Source organism: Thalassophryne amazonica, chromosome 12 (genome assembly GCF_902500255.1).
Source record: "Thalassophryne amazonica chromosome 12, fThaAma1.1, whole genome shotgun sequence".
In the NCBI taxonomy this organism is placed as follows: domain Eukaryota; kingdom Metazoa; phylum Chordata; class Actinopteri; order Batrachoidiformes; family Batrachoididae; genus Thalassophryne; species Thalassophryne amazonica.
Genome location: NC_047114.1, coordinates 62773845 through 62794463, shown reverse-complemented (window position 1 = coordinate 62794463; position 20619 = coordinate 62773845). Strand labels below are relative to the sequence as shown.

The 20619-nt window shown below is 42.2% G+C and overlaps 1 protein-coding gene across 1 annotated transcript in view; it reads left to right on the top strand.

Annotated features, from left to right (window-relative positions):
• LOC117522130 (solute carrier family 22 member 5-like) overlaps nt 1–20619 on the top strand; it is a 67491-nt gene that overhangs the window by 9502 nt on the left and 37370 nt on the right. Inside the window, exon 3 of the mRNA XM_034183513.1 lies at nt 19278–19429. Coding sequence (XP_034039404.1) covers nt 19278–19429 — 152 coding nt within the window. The remainder of the gene's footprint in view (nt 1–19277; nt 19430–20619) is intronic.

The window sequence follows — 20619 nt, the reverse complement described above, 5'->3', positions numbered from 1 at the left end:
TATTGTTTAGTCACAAGCCTATAGCAGTCTGCCTCTCGGTAGGAGGGGTCTGGTTAGGTTTAAAACTCAAGCCTTTGTGGCTTCTGTTATTCTTCTCTAAAAGGCAGACGTCAGACTACCAGAGCAAGAATTTTAGCTGAGGAAGCTTCTGCGATTTGAAGCGAAATGTCCTCGCGTCAAGCACCCCAGTCCAGTCGAAGATTCAAGCTTCTCTACTAATCCCCAAATGACTTTCCAGCCTATCAAGTAGAATATGATGTTTCACGGTATCAAATGCAGCACCGAGATCTAACAGCACCAGAACTGTGGTGGTGTCCAAATCCATTGTAAGCAGAAGATCATTCACCACTTTAGTGAGAGCCGTCTCTGTGGAATTATATTTTCTAAAAGCAGACTGCGGTGGCTCAAAGAGATTATTATCAGTAAGACAGTCCACAAGCTGCCGTGACACCATTTTTTCCAGAATTTTAGAGCAAAATGATAGATTTGATATCGGCCGACAGTTTTTCAATATACTAGGGTCAAGATTAGGTTTCTTAAGTAATGGATTAATCACTGCAGATTTGAAACATTTAGGAACAGATCCAGAAGTTAAAGAAAGATTAATCATTTCCAGCACAGTCAGCCCAAGAGTGGGCCACAGGTCCTTAAACAGTTTTGTTGACATAGGATCGAATAAAGAGGTTGTGCTTTTTGTTGACGTTATGAGTTTTGTCAGCATGCCTTGTGAGATACTATCAGATTCTGTAAATCTAGGTAATACCTCAGTAATGGTGCCCACCTCAATAGTGGGGTGTACTGGCTGGGTTAAGGCATGATGGGATATGTTTAACCTAATGTCTTCTATTTTCTTCTCAAAGTAATCCAGGAAATCTTGTGCTGTAAAAGGAGACCGAAGTGCAGGTGGTTGTCCATGAATAAGTGCTGCCACCATGTCAAACAAGAACTTTGAGTTATGCTTGTTTTTGTTGATCAAATCAGAGTAATAGGTCCACTTTGTAGCCAATAATGCATGCTTATAGTCTAAGATTGCATCATGCCATGCAAGGTGGAATACTTCTAATTTTGAGCGACGCCATTTCCGTTCTAGACCTCTTGCCTTATGCTTGAGGTCACGCAGGTAATCATTGAACCAAGGTGACTGTGATTTGGGGGAGTGCGATTTTAACACAGGTGGCGCAATCATGTCAAGTGTAGTTATGAGCACTGAGTTTAAACTATCCACAAGACTGTCTACTGATTGAGTATTTGCCAAATGTGAAGCTAAGACATCAGGCAGTCTAGCTTCAAGTTCAGTCTTAGTTGAGGAGTTGATGCATCGCTGTAGTGATAAATAAGGTTGTTGTTCCACTAAACACGGCAGCGAAACTGTAAACTTAATAAGTCAGTGATCAGAGATCACCGATGCAAGAGGCATGATGTCAATATTCATGACAGCAATACCACATGCGAGAACCAGATCCAGGGTATTTCCACTAATGTGTGTCGAGTCCGAATGCATTGCCGAAATCCTAATGCATCCACAATTTCCATAAATGTTTTGCAGAGGGGATCAGAAGCCTTATTTATATGAACGTTAAAGTCACCAATGATCAGAATGTTATCTGCAATAGTTGGCAAGTGATGAACGCACCAGATTCATCAAAGAATTCAGAATATGGGCCAGGAGGCCTATATACAGTGACAAAGTAATACGGCTGATTTTATTCTTCTGACCTTCGCAATGCGTAATATCCTGAAAACCACCTGGACAACTGAGAGCCTACACAGAAACACCCACATTTGTCATAAACCTTGCAGGGTCTCTAATCACCTGCTCCTTAGCCTGCTATAAAGTCATAATGTTACCCTCCCTGTAGAGCTCTATCTATGTTCGCAGACAAGGTTGCGGCACCTTCCCCAGTAGGGTGGAGGCCGTCCGGCATCAGCAAGCCACGGTGGCCCCAGAACGAAGGCCAGTTATCAATAAAGCTAAAGCCTTGCTGTCTACAAAATTGCGCCAGCCACCTATTTAACAATGTCAGCCTGCTAAACGCCTCATCAGTACCCTGGGAGGGGAGGGGACCAGGGACTATTAATCAATGCCGACACATCTTTCTGGCAAGGTCACAAGTCCTCTCTATGTCCATTTTTGTGACCTTTGAGTGCTTCATCCTGACATCATTGTTGCTGACGTGAATAACTATGTGACTATATCTCATGTCATGTTCCTTCGTCTGTCTTCCCTTCTGCAGCGTCAGCACCCTAAGATGAGATGTAATGTCGGGAGCTCTGGCCCCAGGAATACATTTAACGTCAGCCGGCGTCTGTAACCTGACTTTGCGGGTGATAGAATCCTCTATCACTAAAGTCTGGTGTTTCGGCCTGGAGACAGGAGTGGAAGTCACTTGTAGGCTCAGAGAATTCACATCAGGCAATTCCAAGGGGGAGAACCGATTCACAGTTTGCAATGGCGAGTGTGATCGGGGTACCACAACCAGGCACCAAGCCCTCTGGGGCTTCCTCTGCCTAGCCACAGTGCGAAAGCCGTCCTCCATAGCCAGCATTTCTAGGCTGATGCTAATGGGCTCCCTAGCCCATCTAAGAACATTCTGGACTCACACACAATTCCAATTCATTAGAGAAACTTTGCATAATTTATTGCCACTCTTGAAAAATGCCAGCTACCTTTTTTATAAACACGAGAGCTCATGGATCCCCACTGGCAATGTGTCATAATTGTGCAAACAGAGTGCAAACTGGTTCGAAACTTGACTGATAGATGAAAGTCTCCAAGGGAAACAAAACTGCTTCAATTTCAGATTTTTATTATTATTTATTTATTTATTTATTTATTTATTTATTACACTGCTTTGATTTCTTAGGTGAATTACTCCAAATGGTTTATTGTGCAAACCTGGATTGTGGGATGTGAACAGGAACACTGCTCCTGACTGAGTCTGTCAAAGTGTTAAGATATTTAAATAATCAACAAATGCATAGCTGCTGTGTTTGTGCATGAAACCATATAGCTTCTCCTTTGGGGACATGCTCCACCTGAAAGTTTCCTGTGCAATTACACATGCTGATCCTACATTACAGATCAGCGGTGGTTCCACACTGAATTACTCCCTGGACGAGACCCCCTCCAAGCGCCCCCACCCCTCACACACACAAACAACCATTTTTTATTATTTTAGAAGTGCCCCTGAAATTGTAATTGAAATTGACATAATAAGACCTCATGCTATAATATAACTTTCATACAAAACATTGATGAATTGCAAATTTGAATAAACATGGCCTTACATGCTCATTAGACACTTTATGAATCTTTCTTTCAGGGAGGAATAATTAGCTCTTTTATTAAGGTGCATATTTGTCGCAACATTTAGCTAAATGTTTAGTTTGATGTCTATAAATATTAGACTAAATGTGTAAATATGTAGCATTAACTAATCTGCAAAAGTTTTAGGTATGACAGAAATTTGATAATGTAGTGTTTGCCTTTTTTTCTCCCTAATTTTTGGTCTTCATCTGTGGGTCAAAAGAAAATCAAAACTGAAATATTACTAGCATTCCCATGCCACTGAAATCAAATGTGATTCTTTTTCTCCATCAAATAAACCAGTTAATTATGAAGATGAGCCTAATTTAAAATTTCATGATGATGATGATGATTAATATGCATATGTCGTGGATATCAATGAGCGAAGCTCGTCAGCATCTCACCATGTCATTCAGGTTCTTCAGACTTTATTTTGAGCAAATGCTTCAGGGGAGCATTAGTATGGCAAAAACCTTTCAGACCTCACGCCTTTTTAAGCATTTTTCTTTTTTTGCTTTTCAGCTGACCCCCCCCCCCCCCCCCCCATTACAGCCCTCTTAACCCCCTCCCACTTTAAGCATTTTTTAAATGTAGATGTAAATTAATATTCATAGTTTTCAGCTAGTTGACAGTAGGGCTGTACAATATGGTACAATATGGCCAAATTATCGTATCTCAATATTGTCATATAAATTGTCATGTAAATGTCACTTATATACCTGCTGTCCATATTCTTGAGCTGCGTAAGTGGGTAGGAAGAGTTCCTGTGTGATAAAAAAGCTATTCAACCTACCATCCGTGATTCTCAAAACCAGGCACCTAAGTGGCTCTACTCTCTTTTTCTCTCTCTCTCTCTCTCTCTTTTTAAAGATATTTAGGCGTACCTTAGTAAACACGAGTAGAGTTCCACCTTAGATTTGGAATGTATAATGTTAGATGCTAGATGTAACGTTCGATGTTATGGGCACTCCAGTTAGATGTTGCAGACACTCCAGATGAGGTTAGTGTTGGGCCGGCTAGCGAGCCCATTAGCATTAACCTAGAAATGCCGGCTGTGGAGGACGGTTTTCAGACGGTGGCTCAGCGGAGGAAGCCCCGTAGGGCTTGGTGCCCGGTTGTGGTACCCCGATCACACTTGCCACTGCGACTGTGAATCAGTTCTCCCCCTTGGAATTGCCTGATGTGAATTCTCTGAGCCCACAAGTGACTTCCACTCCTGTCTCCAGGCCGAAACACCAGACTTTAGTGATAGGGGATTCTATCACCCGCAAAGTCAGGTTACAGATGCCGGCTGACGATAAATATATTCCTGGGGCCATTGCATCCCATCTTAGCATGCTGATGCTGCAAAATGGAAGCCAGACTAAGGAGCATGACATGAGATATAGTCACATAGTTATTCATGTCGGCACCAGTGATGTCAGGATGAAGCACTCAAAGGTCACAAAAATGGACATAGAGAGTACTTGTGACGTTTCTGTGAAGGCTCTCAGTTGTCCAGGTGGTTTCCATAGTAGAGAAGCTTGAATCTTCGACTGGATGTCAAGCAATCCAGTCCAGTCGAAGATTCAAGCTTCTCTACTATAAGTACTTGTGACCTTGCCAGAAAGATGTGTCTGCATCGATTAATAGTCTCTGGTCCCCTCCCCTCCCGGGGTAATGATGAGGCATTTAGCAGGCTGACATCATTAAATAGGTGGCTGGTGCAATTTTGTAGACAGCAAGGCTTTAGCTTTATTGATAACTGGCCTTCTTTCTGGGGTCACCGTGGCTTACTGATGTCAGACGGCCTCCACCCTACTGGGGTAGGCGCCGCCATCGTGTCTGCGAACATAGACAGAGCTCTACAGCAGGGGTGGCCAAGTTCGGTCCTCGAGAGTCACATTCCTGACACTCTTAGTTGTCTCCCTGCTCCAACACACCTGAATCCAATGAAAGACTCGTTAGCAGACTTTTAATGAGCCTTTCATTGGATTCAGGTGTGTTGGAGCAGGGAGACAACTAAGAGTGTCAGGAATGTGGCTCTTGAGGACCGAACTTGGCCACCCCTGCTCTACAGGGAGGGTAACATTAGGAATTTACAGCAGGCCACGGAGCAGGTGATTAGAGACTCTGCAAGGCTTATGACAAATGTGGGTGTAGAATCCATTAGCTTAGCGGGAAAATTAGTGCAGAAAATCCACTATGGTGATAGTGCAGTTTATCTGCCAGGGAGGGAAATTCAACAAGTTGAGACTGTGGCCTGCTTCCGTAGACATGTCCATAAAAATCATAGAGGGATATGCTTTGCAAACTTAATACCCATTACTACATTGGATGATGTTGAAATTGAGGATGGCCCAGTGGTTGCTCCAGCAATAGCAAAGGTTTCGTGTCTGCAACTTACAACGCGTGTGGAATGTCTCAAACCTAAACCTACTTCTAGGCATATTATATATCCTACTCTGGAACCACCCCTAAATCCAAACAGTTCAACTGTCAACCCCACTGAGGTCCTTAGTCTGGATCTCATTAACATAAGATCACTGTCCTCAAAATCATTGTTGATTAATGATCTAATTATTGATCATCACTTAGATATGATTGGATTATGTGAAATCTGGCTTAAACTGACAGCTGTCCTCCCCTTAAATGAGGCCTGCCCACCAGCATATACATTTAGTCAAGTCCCTCGTGATGCGAAGCAAGGCGGGAGTGTTGCTGTTATTTATAATTCTAGGTTTAGCTTATTAGCTAGTGGGGGGTCACAGATATAACTAGTTTGAGCATCTGATTCTCCACTCTCTCAGGATATTATGCATTGCCAAGGTCAGAAATATAAAAATCAGCCGTATTATTTTGTCACTGTATATAGGCCTCCTGGCCCATATTCTGAATTCTTAGATGAATTTGGTGCGTTCATCTCTAACTTGTCAACTATTGCAGATAACATTCTAATCACTGGTGATTTTCATTTATGGAAATTGTGGATGCATTAGGATTTCAGCAATGCATTCGGGACTCAACACACATTAGTGGAAATACCCTGGATCCGGTTATTGCACGTGATATTGCTGTCACAAATATTGACATCATGCCTCTTACATCAGTGGTATCTGATCACTCACTTAAGTTTACAGTTTCGCTGCCATGTTTTGTGGAACAACAACCTTACAAGGTCTGTCAATAAAGTAACGGTCCTTTTTATTTTTTTCAAAAACTATATGGATTTGAATCACGTGCGATTACATCAGCCAATGTTGAACCCTCGTGCGCATGCGTGAGTTTTTCCACGCCTGTCGGTTGCGTCATTCTCCTGTGGGCAGGCTTTGAGTGAGGAGTGGTCCACCCCTCTCGTCTTTTTTTTCATTGTACAGGAATGGCTCAGAGACTGCCGCTTTGCTTGATCAAAATTTTTTCAAAAACTGTGAGGCACATCCGAGTGGACACCATTCGAGAAATTCAGCTGGTTTTCGGTGAAAATTTTAACGGCTGTTGAGAGATTATGGAGTGTTACTGTCGCTTTAAGGACTCCCCATGGAGCCGCAGGGCGCGCCGTGCCCCGAGCCGCCGTCGTCTGCCTGTTTCGAGCTGAAAACTTCCAAATTTAAGCCTCTGTTGACCCAGGATGTCGTGAGAGAACAGAGAAGTCTCAGAAGAGCTCAGGATCAGCAGTTTATCCGGACATTCCACTGTTAAAGGAGATTTTGTAATGAAAGACGTGCAGACGGATTTGCGCATCGGCACCCAGCCGCTCATCGCACGGTGCCACAGCAAAACACCTCCGTTGGAAGCATTACAGGACAAGTTTGAAGATGCCCAGCTGTTAAACAATTTCTCGGATACTCACTCGACTGAAAGCCATCGAAAACCGTCTGAATCTTACGAATGGTTATCAACACGGAGGTGTTTTGCTGTGGCGCCGTGCCATGAGCGGCTGGGTGCCGACGCGCGAATCCGTCCGCACATCTTTCATTACAAAATCTCCTTTAACAGTGGAATGTCCAGGTAAACTGCTGATCCCGAGCTCTTCTGAAACGTCTCTGTTCTCTCACGATGTCCTGGGTCAACAGAGGCTTAAATTTGGAAGTTTTCACCTTGAAACAGGCTGGCGACGGCGGCTCGGAGCGCAGCGTGCCCTGCGGCTTGCACGTGATTCAAATCCATATAGTTTTTGAAAAAAATAAAAAGGACCGTTACTTTATTGACAGACCTCGTATATATTACTACAGCGATGCATCAACTCCTCAACTAAGACTGAACTCGAAGCGAGACTGCCTGATGTCTTAGCTTCACATTTGGGAAATACCCAATCAGTAGACAGTCTTGTGGATAGTTTAAACTCAGTGCTCAATACTACACTTGTCATGATTGCGCCACCTGTGTTAAAACCGCGCTCCCCCAAATCACAGTCACCTTGGTTCAATGATTACAAAGCGGACCTATTACTCTGATTTGATCAACAAAAACAAGCATAACTCAAAGTTCTTGTTTGACACGGTGGCAACACTTATTCATGGACAACCACCTGCAGTTCAGTCTCCTTTTACAGCACAAGATTTCCTGGATTACTTTGAGAAGAAAATAGAAAACATTAGATTACACATATCCCAGCATGCTTTAACCCATCCACAACACCCTGCTATTGAGGTGGGTGCCATTACTGAGGTATTACCTAGATTTTCAGAATTTGATAGTATTTCACTAAGCATGCTGACGAAACTCATAACGTCAACAAAAAGCACAACCTGCTTATTTGATCCTATACCAACAAAACTGTTTCAGGACCTGTGGCCCATTCTTGGGCCGACTGTTTTGGAAATTATTCATCTTTCTTTAACTTCTGGATCTGTTCCTAAATGTTTCAAATCTGCAGTGATTAAACCATTACTTAAGAAACCTAATCTTGACCCTAGTATATTGAAAAATGGGATTACCTTTCACTGCGATGCTGATGATACTTAGTTATATATGCCGATAACTGCTCGTTATCTCGTTCACATAAAATCCTTAGAAGATTGCCTTGCATCAGTGAGAAGTTGGATGTCCAGAAATTTCCTACTTTTAAACTCTGATAAGACTGAAATGATGGTTCTTGGTCCAGTGAGACATCTGCATCAATTTGACCAATTAACGCTCAGCCTAGGCTTATGTGTCATACATCACACTGACAAACTGAGGAACCGTGGGGTAATTTTTGATACTACATTGTCCTTTGACCTCCACATTAGAAATATTATGAGGACTGCTTTCTTCCACCTGCGAAATATAGCAAAGACCCGTCCCATCCTGTCTATGGCTGATGCTGAGACCCTGATCCATGCATTTATCTCTTCTAGATTGGACTACTGCAATGTTCTATTTTCTGGTTTACCGCAGTCTAGCATTAGGGCTCTCCAATTGGTTCAAAATGCTGCAGCCAGACTTTTCACACGAATCAGAAAGTTCGACCACATTATACCCATTTTGGCATCCCTTCACTGGCTTCCTGTCCCAGTGAGATCAGATTTTAAGGTTCTGCTACTAGTCTATAAAATTGTTCACGGTCTGGCATCTCCCTACCTAGCTGACCTAATTAAACCTTATGTGCCGGCCCAGGCTTTGCGTTCTCAGGGTGCAGGACTACTTTGTGTCCCTAGGGTGAATAAGAAGTCTGCAGGTCATAGAGCTTTCTCTTATCGTGCCCCTGCTCTGTGGAATGATCTCCCTGCATCAATTAAACAGTCAGATTCTGTGGAGACTTTCAAGTCCAGACTTAAGATGCACTTATTTTCCCTTTCGTATGGCTAGCATACTGGTATAGTTTTGTTTTACGCTTTTTACTCTTTTAATTAATTTTATTAGGAAACGGAGCATGCAGCGGCCTCAACTTTACCTAAATTCTGGGTTTTTAGTGAAGCTTAGTGCTAGTGGCCGGAGATCACCTTAGTATTTCTTCTGTTTTCTTGTTGTTTAATGCTGGCAAATTATACAGTATTTCTTGTCTTTCTGATGCCTGATTCTGTTTTTTTTTCTCTGTTTAAGGTGTAGCTCCATGCACCAACAGCATTTCCTGTATATTCGTTTTGTGAATTGTTCTGTAATTTATGTCTGTAGCATGGCCCAAGCAGAGGGTCACCCTTTTGAGTCTGGTCTGCTTGAGGTTTCTTCCTCATAGGGAGTTTTTCCTTACTGGGGGGTTGGTAAGGTTAGACCTTACTTGTGTGAAGCGCCTTGAGGCAACTCTGTTGTGATTTGGCGCTATATAAATGAAATGAAATTAAAAAAAAAAAATAGAAGATATCCCTTACAATTTTCTGTCAAATTGTAGCTGAACTTTCAGGTCTCCTTTTTAAGAAAATCCTCCTCTACACCACTTCATCAGGAAGCTGGATTTTATATTTTTAATTCATTTATATCAAGTTGTAGAGATTTGCTTTCAGTTTGAGTTAAGGAAGATAATTTTTAAAAAATGTATTCATAATAGAATAAACAAATTAAAATGTGTGAAATATCAAGTGTTCCAATACTTTTGAGGGCAATTGAGAAACACTGTGGAGCAGCATCTTACATCTTATATATAGTGCAGCAGATAAGAGAATATTTTGAGTGGAATCCTGCAAATGGTGATACAAGCATCAAATTTGGCACAAATAATCCATAGACATAAACTCTTTTAAAAAAAAAACTGATTGGCTACTTGAATTTTCAAGAGGCAGCCAGGTCATGGTCAATTGAAGAATTACACAGGGGTCAAAATTACAGGTGGGCAACTTGTTCCAGAAAGGGCCAAGAGGTTGCAGGTTTTCTTTGCAGCCACTGATTCCACCAGGTGATTTCACTGATTAATATCACTTTGAGCAGATGGAATCAGTTAATCAGTGAAATCACCTGGTGGAATCAGTGGCTGCAAAGAAAACCTGCAGCCTCTTGGCCCTTTCTGGAACAAGTTGCCCACCCCTGGTTTAAATTAAAAGATGCTCCAATCATATAGAAAACTGCACCACATTATTTGCCTGATCATAAAGATTCCAAAAAAGGTATAGTTTGGACAATCTGTGACTGAATGTTATGGAGTTATGAGGTAAAAGCAGCAAGAATGGTGACAAAGGTCAGTTTCAGTTTGTACAGGGGTCAGAAGTTAAAGTTGCTCCATTAATTTTGCTCCAGCTGTATTTGTACTGAATTTGATGCTTGTATCACCATTTGAAGGATTGTTACAGTTATCTACTGCACTAATAAGCCAACAGAGCATGAACCAGCTGCTGTCTGTTAGTTTAAACATGTGTATATAAGGCAACCCGAATTAACAGAGAAATGCTGCTTTTAACAACCTGGAACTCATTCTGACATAAAATACAGTCATTTACTCACCAATATAAGTTTGGTGTGATTAGAAGTCCATAGTTCAAACGACATGTTCAGTTCACATCTGGAGCAAACATTTTTCTTCTTCTACTAAGGTGGATTAGAATGTTTTGTGGTACACAGCACAAACTACTGGACAGGAGGAAACTAGCAGTCAGTATGACTCACTGATTTGAAAATGCAGCTCTTTCAACCAGACGTGTGGTGCTGTGACATGTCAATCATCTGTGTCCAATAAGATTTCAGTAGAATCCAGTGAAACTCCAGCCTCCGCTCTAGCTCCACTCATGCCAGGAAGTGTTTGACATTTGAACATTTCCTGTTTCACTTCCTGTTTGAGTGTGAGCTTACCAAGTTCCCGCAAGATTCCATGGGATCTCGTCTGTCAAACCAATTTGAAATTTGAACATTTCCTGTTTTACTGTGGATCTGAAAATTGGCATTTCCTGTTTAGGACGCCCTGTACCATGAGTGACCTTCGCGCCGCTGCGTGACGCTTCGCTCATATGATTATTTTGTCAATGTACATGGCAACAAGAAGAGAGTTTCCAGCTGCTGGAAAATTTTTGTAAAAACTGGAGAGCACACACTCTTGCAGTCACACAAAAAAGGTAAAATTCAAGTCACTTCAGCTAGAAATGTCAACGGAGCTCCTGTCCTCTCCAATGAGATTCAAACCCCCTGTCTATCTGCTTTCAAACACCTTTTATCTCATAAACTAGCTGCCTGCCTCATTCATTGAAGTTTTGGTTCTGCTGCATCCTTAGTGGACTTTGCTGTGAGCAGAGCAGTGGGGAGCAGGTTGCTCTGTCCAGAGCCGCGGAGCAGAGGAGCCTCCACAAGGAGTGTGCCTGTCCCTGGTTACGCAGGAGACAGCCACCAAACCTCTGTCACTGTTCTGTGCACGTCAGCACGCAGGGGCACCTGCCTGCAGCTGTGGGACGTCAATTTGCCAATTCCTCACACAGTGATATAATAACCGCTTTGTGACACAGAATGATTTTTTTTAAGTGCTTGTTGTGGTGCTCCCCATATATGTGTCATGAAAAAAAGTGCCCCGCCCAGTTCGCCCATACCAAAAACCGTGCCTGTTACAGGTTACAGAGAGAAAGCACAAGTAATTGGCTTGTAGTCTTTGTAAATGTTAAGACAGCATTTACATGTGCCAACAAAAACTCCATCAAAAGTCTCTCAGCTGTTAAAGTTGAATGATTCAACTGTGACCAGCCACAGCCATCATTAAAATGCCTCCACCTCTGCCTGAGAAGTACTTACCTCTTTATAACCTGAAGCTTCTCGCATTATAATAATACAAAGTGTCACATTTCAACATATTTTTCACATTATTGCAGTATAAATTTTCATGTTCAAATTTCAAATTTATTAATTTATACAGCGCCACATCACAACTAGTCGCCTCAAAGTGCTTCACAACATCATATAAAAGGCAGAATAAAATGAATGAAGATTAAAAACAATAAAAAATTAAAACATAAATAAGTAAAAGGAATAAAATAAATAAAAAGAATAAAAGAAGACAAAATCTTATAAAATACTAATGATAATATAGGGAAAAAAGTGTGTCTTCAGTCTGGTCTTAAAAGTCTCCACAGAGTCCGACTGTCGGATCTGCACAGGGAGATCATTCCACAGAGCTGGGGCACAGTGAGAGAAGGCTCTGTACCCCACTGACTTTTTTCCACCGGGACACACAATAGGCCTGCACTCTGTGAACACAGGGCCCAAGCCGGTATGTAGTACTCAACCAGGCCGGCCATTTAGGGGGGTGCCAGTCCATTAACAATTTTATAGGTCATTAATAATACTTTAAAATCCGATCTCAGAGAGACTGGAAGCCAGTGAAGGGATGCCAGAACTGGCGTAATATGGTCAAACCTTCTGCTTTGTGTCAGAGGTCTGGCAGCAGCATTTTGAACCAGTTGAAGACCCCTGATGCTGGACTGCGGTAAACCAGAAAACAAAGCATTACAATAGTCTAATCTGGAAGAAATAAAAGCATGAATCAGAGTCTCAGCATCAGCCATAGATAGGATGGGATGAATCTTTGCTATATTTCTTAGATGGAAGAAAGCAGTCCTCATAATGTCCCTAATGTGGAGGTCAAAGGACAACGTAGGATCAAAAATTACCCCAAGGTTCCTGTGGACAAGATTTCCAGCAGTTATCGGCATATATAATTGAGTGTCATCAGCATAGCAATGAAAAGCAACCCCTAAACGCTGCAATATGTTCCCAAGGGGTGCTATATACAGGGAAAAAAGCAGGGGGCCTAGAACGGATCCCTGTGAAACTCCAAACTTCATGCCCCTAAAATCAGAGGTCGTGCCATTGCACAAAACACAGTGGGAACAACCAGACAGATAAGACATCAACCATGCAAGGACAGTTCCAGTAATCCTGAAACAATTTTCTAGCCTATCAGGTAGAATATAATGAGAAACAGTGTCAAACACAGCACTAAGATCCAACAACACCAAGACTGTAGCAGTATCTGAGTCTTTTGCTCGCAGAAGATAATTAACTACTTTAATAAGTGCTGTCTCTGTGGAGTGATATTTCTAAAAGCAGTATTTAAAACAATTTGGAACAGATCCAGAGTTTAGTGAATTTTAAGCATTTCCAGCGCAGTCAGCCTAAGAGTGGCCACAGATCCTTAAATAATTTTGTTGGTATGGGATCAAATAACCAAGTTGTGCTTTTGGTAGACATCACGAGTTTCGTCAGCACACCTAGTGAAATACTATTAAGTTCCGTTAATCTATAGGTAGCACCTCATTGGTAGCCCCACCTCAATAGCTGGGTGCAGTTACTGGACCAAAGTATGCTGAGAGGTGCTCAACCTAATATCTTCTATTTTCTTCTCAAAATAGTCCAGAAAGTCCTGTGCTGAACGACTAACAGGTGGCTATCCAGGAATAAGAAATGCCACCGTATCAAACAAAAACTTTGAGTTATGCTTGTTTTTGTTGATCAATTCAGAGTAATAGGCCTGCTTCGTAGCCAATAGAGTATGTTTATAATCTAAAATAGCTTCACGCCACGCAAGGTGGAACACCTCTAGTTTGGAACTACGCCATTTCCATTCCAACCCTCTAGCCTTCTGCCTAAGGTCACGCAAGTAACCGTTGAACCAAGGTGTCTGTGCCTTGGGAAGGCATGGCCTTAAAAGAGGAGGTGCAATCTTAAGTGTGGTTATATTGTGTTAAGTTTGTATGTTGTAATAACATTAAAATATGGCATTATAATATTATACTTAGCCAGTTTGTTTTTTGTTGGTGGGGAGGGAGTTGTTTTAACACTTGTAGGCCCAGAGAGCATACTTTAGTCTACAGTGAAAATCCCCCAAAGTTTAGCATACGACCAACATCCTCCCTTTGATATATAAATGAGCTGAGTCCCTGTGTGCTTTTCATAGCCTGCATATGTAACAAGATATGGAGGCTGGCACAGGTTTCAGCAAAAGCCCCTTTCACACCGGGGCTGCTCCCAGTTGCTCCCAGTTGCATCGTGCGTCGTTATGATGACACTGCATGGAAGCAACTTAGTGCCGAGACGATGCAGCTCGGCACCACAACAACATGAGGGGTGCAAACCAAAACTAGGCAGTCGGAGTCCTGGACATTTTTGAGTCAAGACTTAAAACCTATTTTTATTCTCTTTCTTATGAATAGTTTTTTACCTATTTTATTATTTTACTTCTGTTTTTGATTATGTATTTGAATTTTTAAATTTTTATTTATTTTAATTTTTATGTTGAACTGTTCTTTGTGAGGCGCCTTGACACGGCTTTTGTTGTGATTTGGCCTTTATAAGCTGATTAAATTGAACTGAATTGAAAGATAGCACTGTGTGGTTCCATCGCAAAGTTGGAGACTATTCTGCTCTTGAAACTCCACAGACAGCATTTAGTGGATCTGGAGGGCCAACAGAGTTTGCAAAATGCAAACTCACCAGTCGCCTTCAAAGCTTCCTGTGTTTGATGGATATCCAACCTGGTCTCACGGCAAGTTGTGATTCACCAGCACTAAATATACATTAATCTATTGGTTCGTGATATTGTGACGAAAAGCACCTCATTTTCATCACGGCAGCACAAATTCATTCTAATTCATTCCGTGAAGGCTGCACGAAATTAAAATTGAAGCGGGGGAGTCGGGGTGGTTATGGTTAGAGTGGGGGAAAGAGTAAGATTAGGTTATGGTTAAGGTTAGGGTCGGGGGTAGGAATATGGTTAGGAATAGCTAGTTTAAAAAAAAAAAAAACATCACAAAAATTTGACTCATTTCATCACTGGAGCACGAAAAAAAAAAACGTGAGACTGGGCTGGGGTATCAGCATGTTTCTGACCATCAGAGACTGCACAGTCCAGGAGGGCCGTAGAACAAACCCCAGCTGGCAGATGAGCGTCTATGAGCTGATGGCGTTCCTCACAATCCTTTTTCAGGCTGCTGCCATGCAACACACTCACTACACACCGGAGCAACTAGGGGGTTAAAGACCTTGCTCAAGGGCCCTTAGTGATTTTCCGATCAGGCTAAGATTTGAACTGAGGATCCTTGAGTCTCAAGCCCAATGTTTAACCACTAGACCATCACCTCCTTGGACATGAAATACATATATAGTGCCATCCCTTTTTTGGGAAAAGATCCCACTCATCCAGCAGGAGAGAGGCTGTCACAGAATGTCGTTTTGAAGTTGATGGAACATTTATGGACCAGGGAAGGACTATAACTATGGACAATTTCTTCACCTCTCTGTCTGTGGCTAACAGGCTCCTTCAATGAAAAACAACTCTGCTTGGTGCCATCAACAAAAATCGTCGGGAACTACCAGCAACTGCAAAGGAAACTTCGGGCCGCCATTTGTTCTCAACACAGGTGTTCACATCTGGAAGTGCCTTGCTGACAGTGTACACAACAAAAAAAGAAGAAGAAATCTGTCTGTCTTCTGAGCACCATGCATCAGAAAGTGGAAATTGTGGACACCCGAAAACAAAAAATACTGTTGTTGATTACATCCATTTCGAATGTGATGTTAATATCATGGACCAGAAATTATGCAACTACTCCATGCGTGCAGGAGCACAGAGATCTCAATCAGACACAACAGAGGATGGTGGCCTGGCCACTGGTGTCAGCAAAGAAAATCAGCCTATGGTTTCTTTGGAATGTGCCAATTAACACTTGAAGGACCAGACAGTTTCACTTGAGCTGCATGTTAATTGCTCTCCAATTGATAGCACCTGGACTCCGGATGAGAGTGGGTCAACTGTGTACTCACCCACCATTCACCGTCATTCGGCCGCTGGTGTGAAGGCTGGCTTGATCACACCATTCGGCCAGGGTTCAACATGGCCAGTGATTTTGTGCAGCCCCTCGGGCGCAGCCCAATTTGTCCGACCTATGTGTATGACATGTCATGCGAATGTTGCGACCTCATCTTGGCCACCTTTCGAATGGGTTTCCGGTGTCGCAGACAGACCGAACAATCCACTCCTAAAAATTGGTCTGCCTTGCCTGCACAGGCAAGGTCAGCCACTCATCTCAGATAGAGTCTCTTCACCCAAAGAGATTAATGGGATTATTAACCATGAGATGATAAAGGTAAAACCTCTTACATCATTCTAAAGTCAGTTTTCTGCAGAAACAAGGTCATTTTAAGCAGAAATGAGGTGATACTCCGTGATGCTTTGAAATGACCAACATGCAGTGAACACATCAACTAGCAGCTCATGTAACCGCAGGGCTCTGATTGCTCCCTCCGTCTTTTATGATGAAATAATGCTGAATTTATGTGGAAATAATTGTTGTACAAAAGCTTCAGATATCTGTCGCTGAGATAGATGATGACTAGAGTGCAGTTTTAAGCAGAAATGAGGTGTTAATCCGTGAACCGCGGCTAATGACGCATGGGCAGTGAAGGCAGGGTGGACCAATTTTTAGGGGGGACCGTTCGGTCTATGACATTGGTGCAAGCGACACGCGAATGTAGAGTGCACGTGCTGTGGCCGAATGGATGTGGCGACTCCTGTACGAGGCATTCAAAGTGGCTCCGAATTTTCAAGCATGCCATTCATATCCTCCTTTGTGCGGCATTCGGCCCCAATCGTGTTACGTGTGAAGGGGCTATAAGGAAGGCAAAAACACATCTGAATCTAAAAGTGGGTCCATTCTGTCTCTAGCAAGGTTTTCCCAATGATCCACTTCAATAGATAAACCTTGCTACACTTGGTGAGTGTACTCACACGGCTACAAACTATTACAATAAAGTAAATGAATACACAGATTGTATGAAAAATGAACCTAAAAGAGAATAAGTGTCTTAAATCTAGGTATATTTAAAAGCTGCAGTCTCATTTGCATTCCACTGTGATTTGAGAGTGCACAATGTTCCACAAATTCTAAGAGACCATCATACTGTTCAGCAAGTTAATGATGCAATAACAAAGCCTTGTGAAGTGAACATTTGAGTGATATGATCAAATGTTCTTCAGATTTGTGACATAGATGGTGTTAACTGAAAGTGATTGCTATGATCACAGAAGGTCCTGGAATCTCTTCCCACCTCATCCTTTCTGTGTGTGATCTTCCCATGTTTGCGTGGGTTCCCTCTGGGTTCTCTGGCTTCCTCCCACGTCCAAAGACATGCATGGTCGGTGAAATGGAATCTGTAAATTGGCAGTGAGTGTGAATTTGTTTGTCTGTCTGTTTCCCTGCAAAAAGTCCTATCCAGGGTGTACCTCGCCTCTCACCCAATGACTGCTGGGATACGCTCCAGCCTCACATCCAAAAACCCCCCCACCGTGACTCGTGACTGGAATAGTAGAAAATGAATGAATGAAATGGCAGCATTATGACTCAAATGTACAGTTCTTGATGTGGGAAACCAAAATGCCATGCTCAACAAAAAAATCTCTGGTAGAATTGAAAAATAAGGAGTATTTAGTCTGTGGTTAATTTGGAGAAATGAAAGACAGATGTGTCAGGAGGAAGAGGGCTGAGATGCATGAGGCCAAAATGAAACATAAATAAGGCAATCCAAAGAGGAAGTGAACACATTCATTTAAAACAAAATGTCACACAGAATTTATAAGAACAACTCAGATTTTGGATATTGGAGGACATATGATGAGACACAGTGAGGTAAATAAGTATTTGATCTACTGTTGATTTTTCAACTTTTCCCACCTACTAAGAATGGAGAGGTCTGTAATTTTTATTGTAGGTACACTTCAACTGAGAGACAGAATAAAAAAAAAATGAAAATCACATTATATGATTTTTAAATAATTGCATGAAAGAATTAGTTGATACAACAGAAAAACAAACCTTAATATTTGGTACAGAAACTTTTGTTTGCAATTACAGAAGTCAGATGTTTCCTGTAGTTCTTGACTACGTTTGCACACTGCAGCAGGGATTTTGGTCCATTCCTCCATACAGATCTTCTCCAGAAGTTTCAGATTTCAAGTTTCAGCTCCCTCCAAAGATTTTCTCTTGGGTTCAGGTCTGGAGACTGGCTAGGCCACTCCAGGACCTTGAAATGCTTCTTACAGATCCACTCCTTAGTGGCCCTGGCTGTGTGTTTCAGGTCATTGTCATGCTGGAAGACCCAGCCAGGACCCATCTTCAATGCTTTCACTGAGGGAAGGAGGTTGTTTGCCAAAATCTTGCAATACATGACCCCATCCATCCTCCCTTCAATACAGTGCAGTCGTCCTGTCTGCTTTGAAAAAAAGCTCCAAAAATGATGTTTCCACCCCCATGCTTCATGGTTTGGGATGGTGTTCTTGAGGTTGAATCATCCTCCAAACACAGCGAGTGGAGTTGATACCAAAAAGCTCTATTTTGGTTTCATCTGACCACATGACCTTCTCCCATGCCTCCTCTGGATCATCCAGATAGTCACTCATGAATTTCAAACAGGCCTGAGCTAGGGTGGCCAGATGTCTTCCTTTTTGCCACAAATTGATATAGTTTCTGGGGTTGTTATTGACAGTCCAGTTTCCATTTTGAAATGCGCCCTAACCCTAATCAAAATAAAGGTTTTGAAAATTAATTCCAAAAATTTTCATCATAAAGGATGTACATCATCGTGCCATGCTCAAGCCACATCCAAAAGCTGAGGTCGATCTGAAAAACAGAGAGTTATGCGAGCTGCATACCCACACACAGATGTTTCTTGTTTTATCAATAGATTACATTCAAAGTCAAGCAGATTTGCAAACACATTCTGCAGAATTGTAGCATGAGGGGCAAATATGTCAGGAAACCTAACATTAAATTTCCTTTTAGTTAAAAGCTTGATGTGACTTGGTCTGTAATAAATTAATTACATTCAAGTAAAATAAATAAATAAATAAATTATGAGTAGAAGCAGAGGGCCTGTTTAACAGAGTTACAGAGAATGGCTTTGATAACCCAGTTATCTCTATTTGTGGATGTTTGAGAGGTGCATAAAAATATCGTCAAATTAACTCAATTTAATATTAAGATTAGAAGTCAGACCAAAACGTGATATTTCCTTGTGGAAGTGCTTGCAGCATAATGGCAGCTTTAGTTGTTCAAGCATCCATAGTATGTGCATTATCTTTTGTTTTATCTCTGTTTATACTTTCTTTCAGGTTCGGCAGAAAGCCATTGTTTTTTTCCTCGCTGGCTTTACAAACAGTTGTGACCTTAATCCAAGCTGCTTCAGGCAACTGGGCAATGTTCTGTGTTCTCAACTTTCTGAGAGGAATCAGCCAAATATCTTATATCACAGCGGTCATCCTGGGTGAGCGAGTACATATCCTTAATGTCGTACATGTCTTTCTCTCTCACAGCACATCCAGAAAGTATTCACAGTGCTTCACTTATTTGAGGCACAAATCTGGGGAACGGTACAGAAACATTTCCTCTCCTTTGAAGGGCCCAGTGAGTACAGTGGCATCCATCATCCGTAAATAGAAGAGCTTCGGATCCAGCAGGACTCTTCCTAGAGCTGGCAGCCCGTCTAAACTGAGCAATTGGGGGAGAAGGGCCTTAGTCAGGGAGGTGACCAAGAACCTGATGGTCACTCTATCAGACCTGTTGGGGTTTAGTCTGGTCCTGTGTTATTGAGTTGTCATTGTGTTTTTTGTGAGTCACCTGTCGTGTGCCACATCTTGTCACCTATTATGTCTGTCTGCCAGGTTCAAGTGTGTGTGTGTGTGTGTGTGTGTGTGTGTGTGTGTGTGTGTGTGTGTGTGTGTGTGTGTGTGTGTGTGTGTGTGTGTGTGTGTGTGTGTGTGTGTGTGTGTGTGTGTGTGCGTGGATGAGCGTGCATGTCATGACTCGTCTTTGATCTGCCGTGTTATCATTGTCTCTGTCACCTGTCCTCTGTCTGTGAGTCCCTGTCATGTCCTCCGGTCCCTCTGCTGTGTGCGGTTGTCAGGGTTACGTCTGTCAGCTGTGCATGGCGTCTGACAGTTCTGCCATGCCCAAGGGTTCTGACCCTCACGATCATGCCTATGTTTGCCCCCTTTGCTCTGTCTATTTATTTTTGCCACATGATTATTGTATTTTTGTTCCGGTGTCTGTTTTTGCCTTTGTGATGTTTTTGTTATATTAGTAGTGTTGCTTTGTCTCATTCGGTTCTTGTGTTACACTGGTTTATTTCGAAGTTTGTGACTGTTAGAGTTGCACTCGGGTCTTATGTTGGTTTTGTGACTTCCTCTGGTAGATTTTTTTATCATTGCTTTATTTTCTATTTCCCTTTAGATGTCAGTTTTAGTCACTTTGTGTTCATTCAGTTCTCACTGCATGCGTTCTTCCTTCCCCTGATTTATTACACCTGTGACTCATTAGTTTGGTGTTGTACATAAGCCACGCCTGTTTGCGTCCTCATTTGCCAGTCAATTAGTTCAGTCATCTGGTTCTGTCACACACATCCAACTCCAACTGTTTGTCCTGTTTGTAAGTGTTTGTACTCCGCCATGGTTTTTT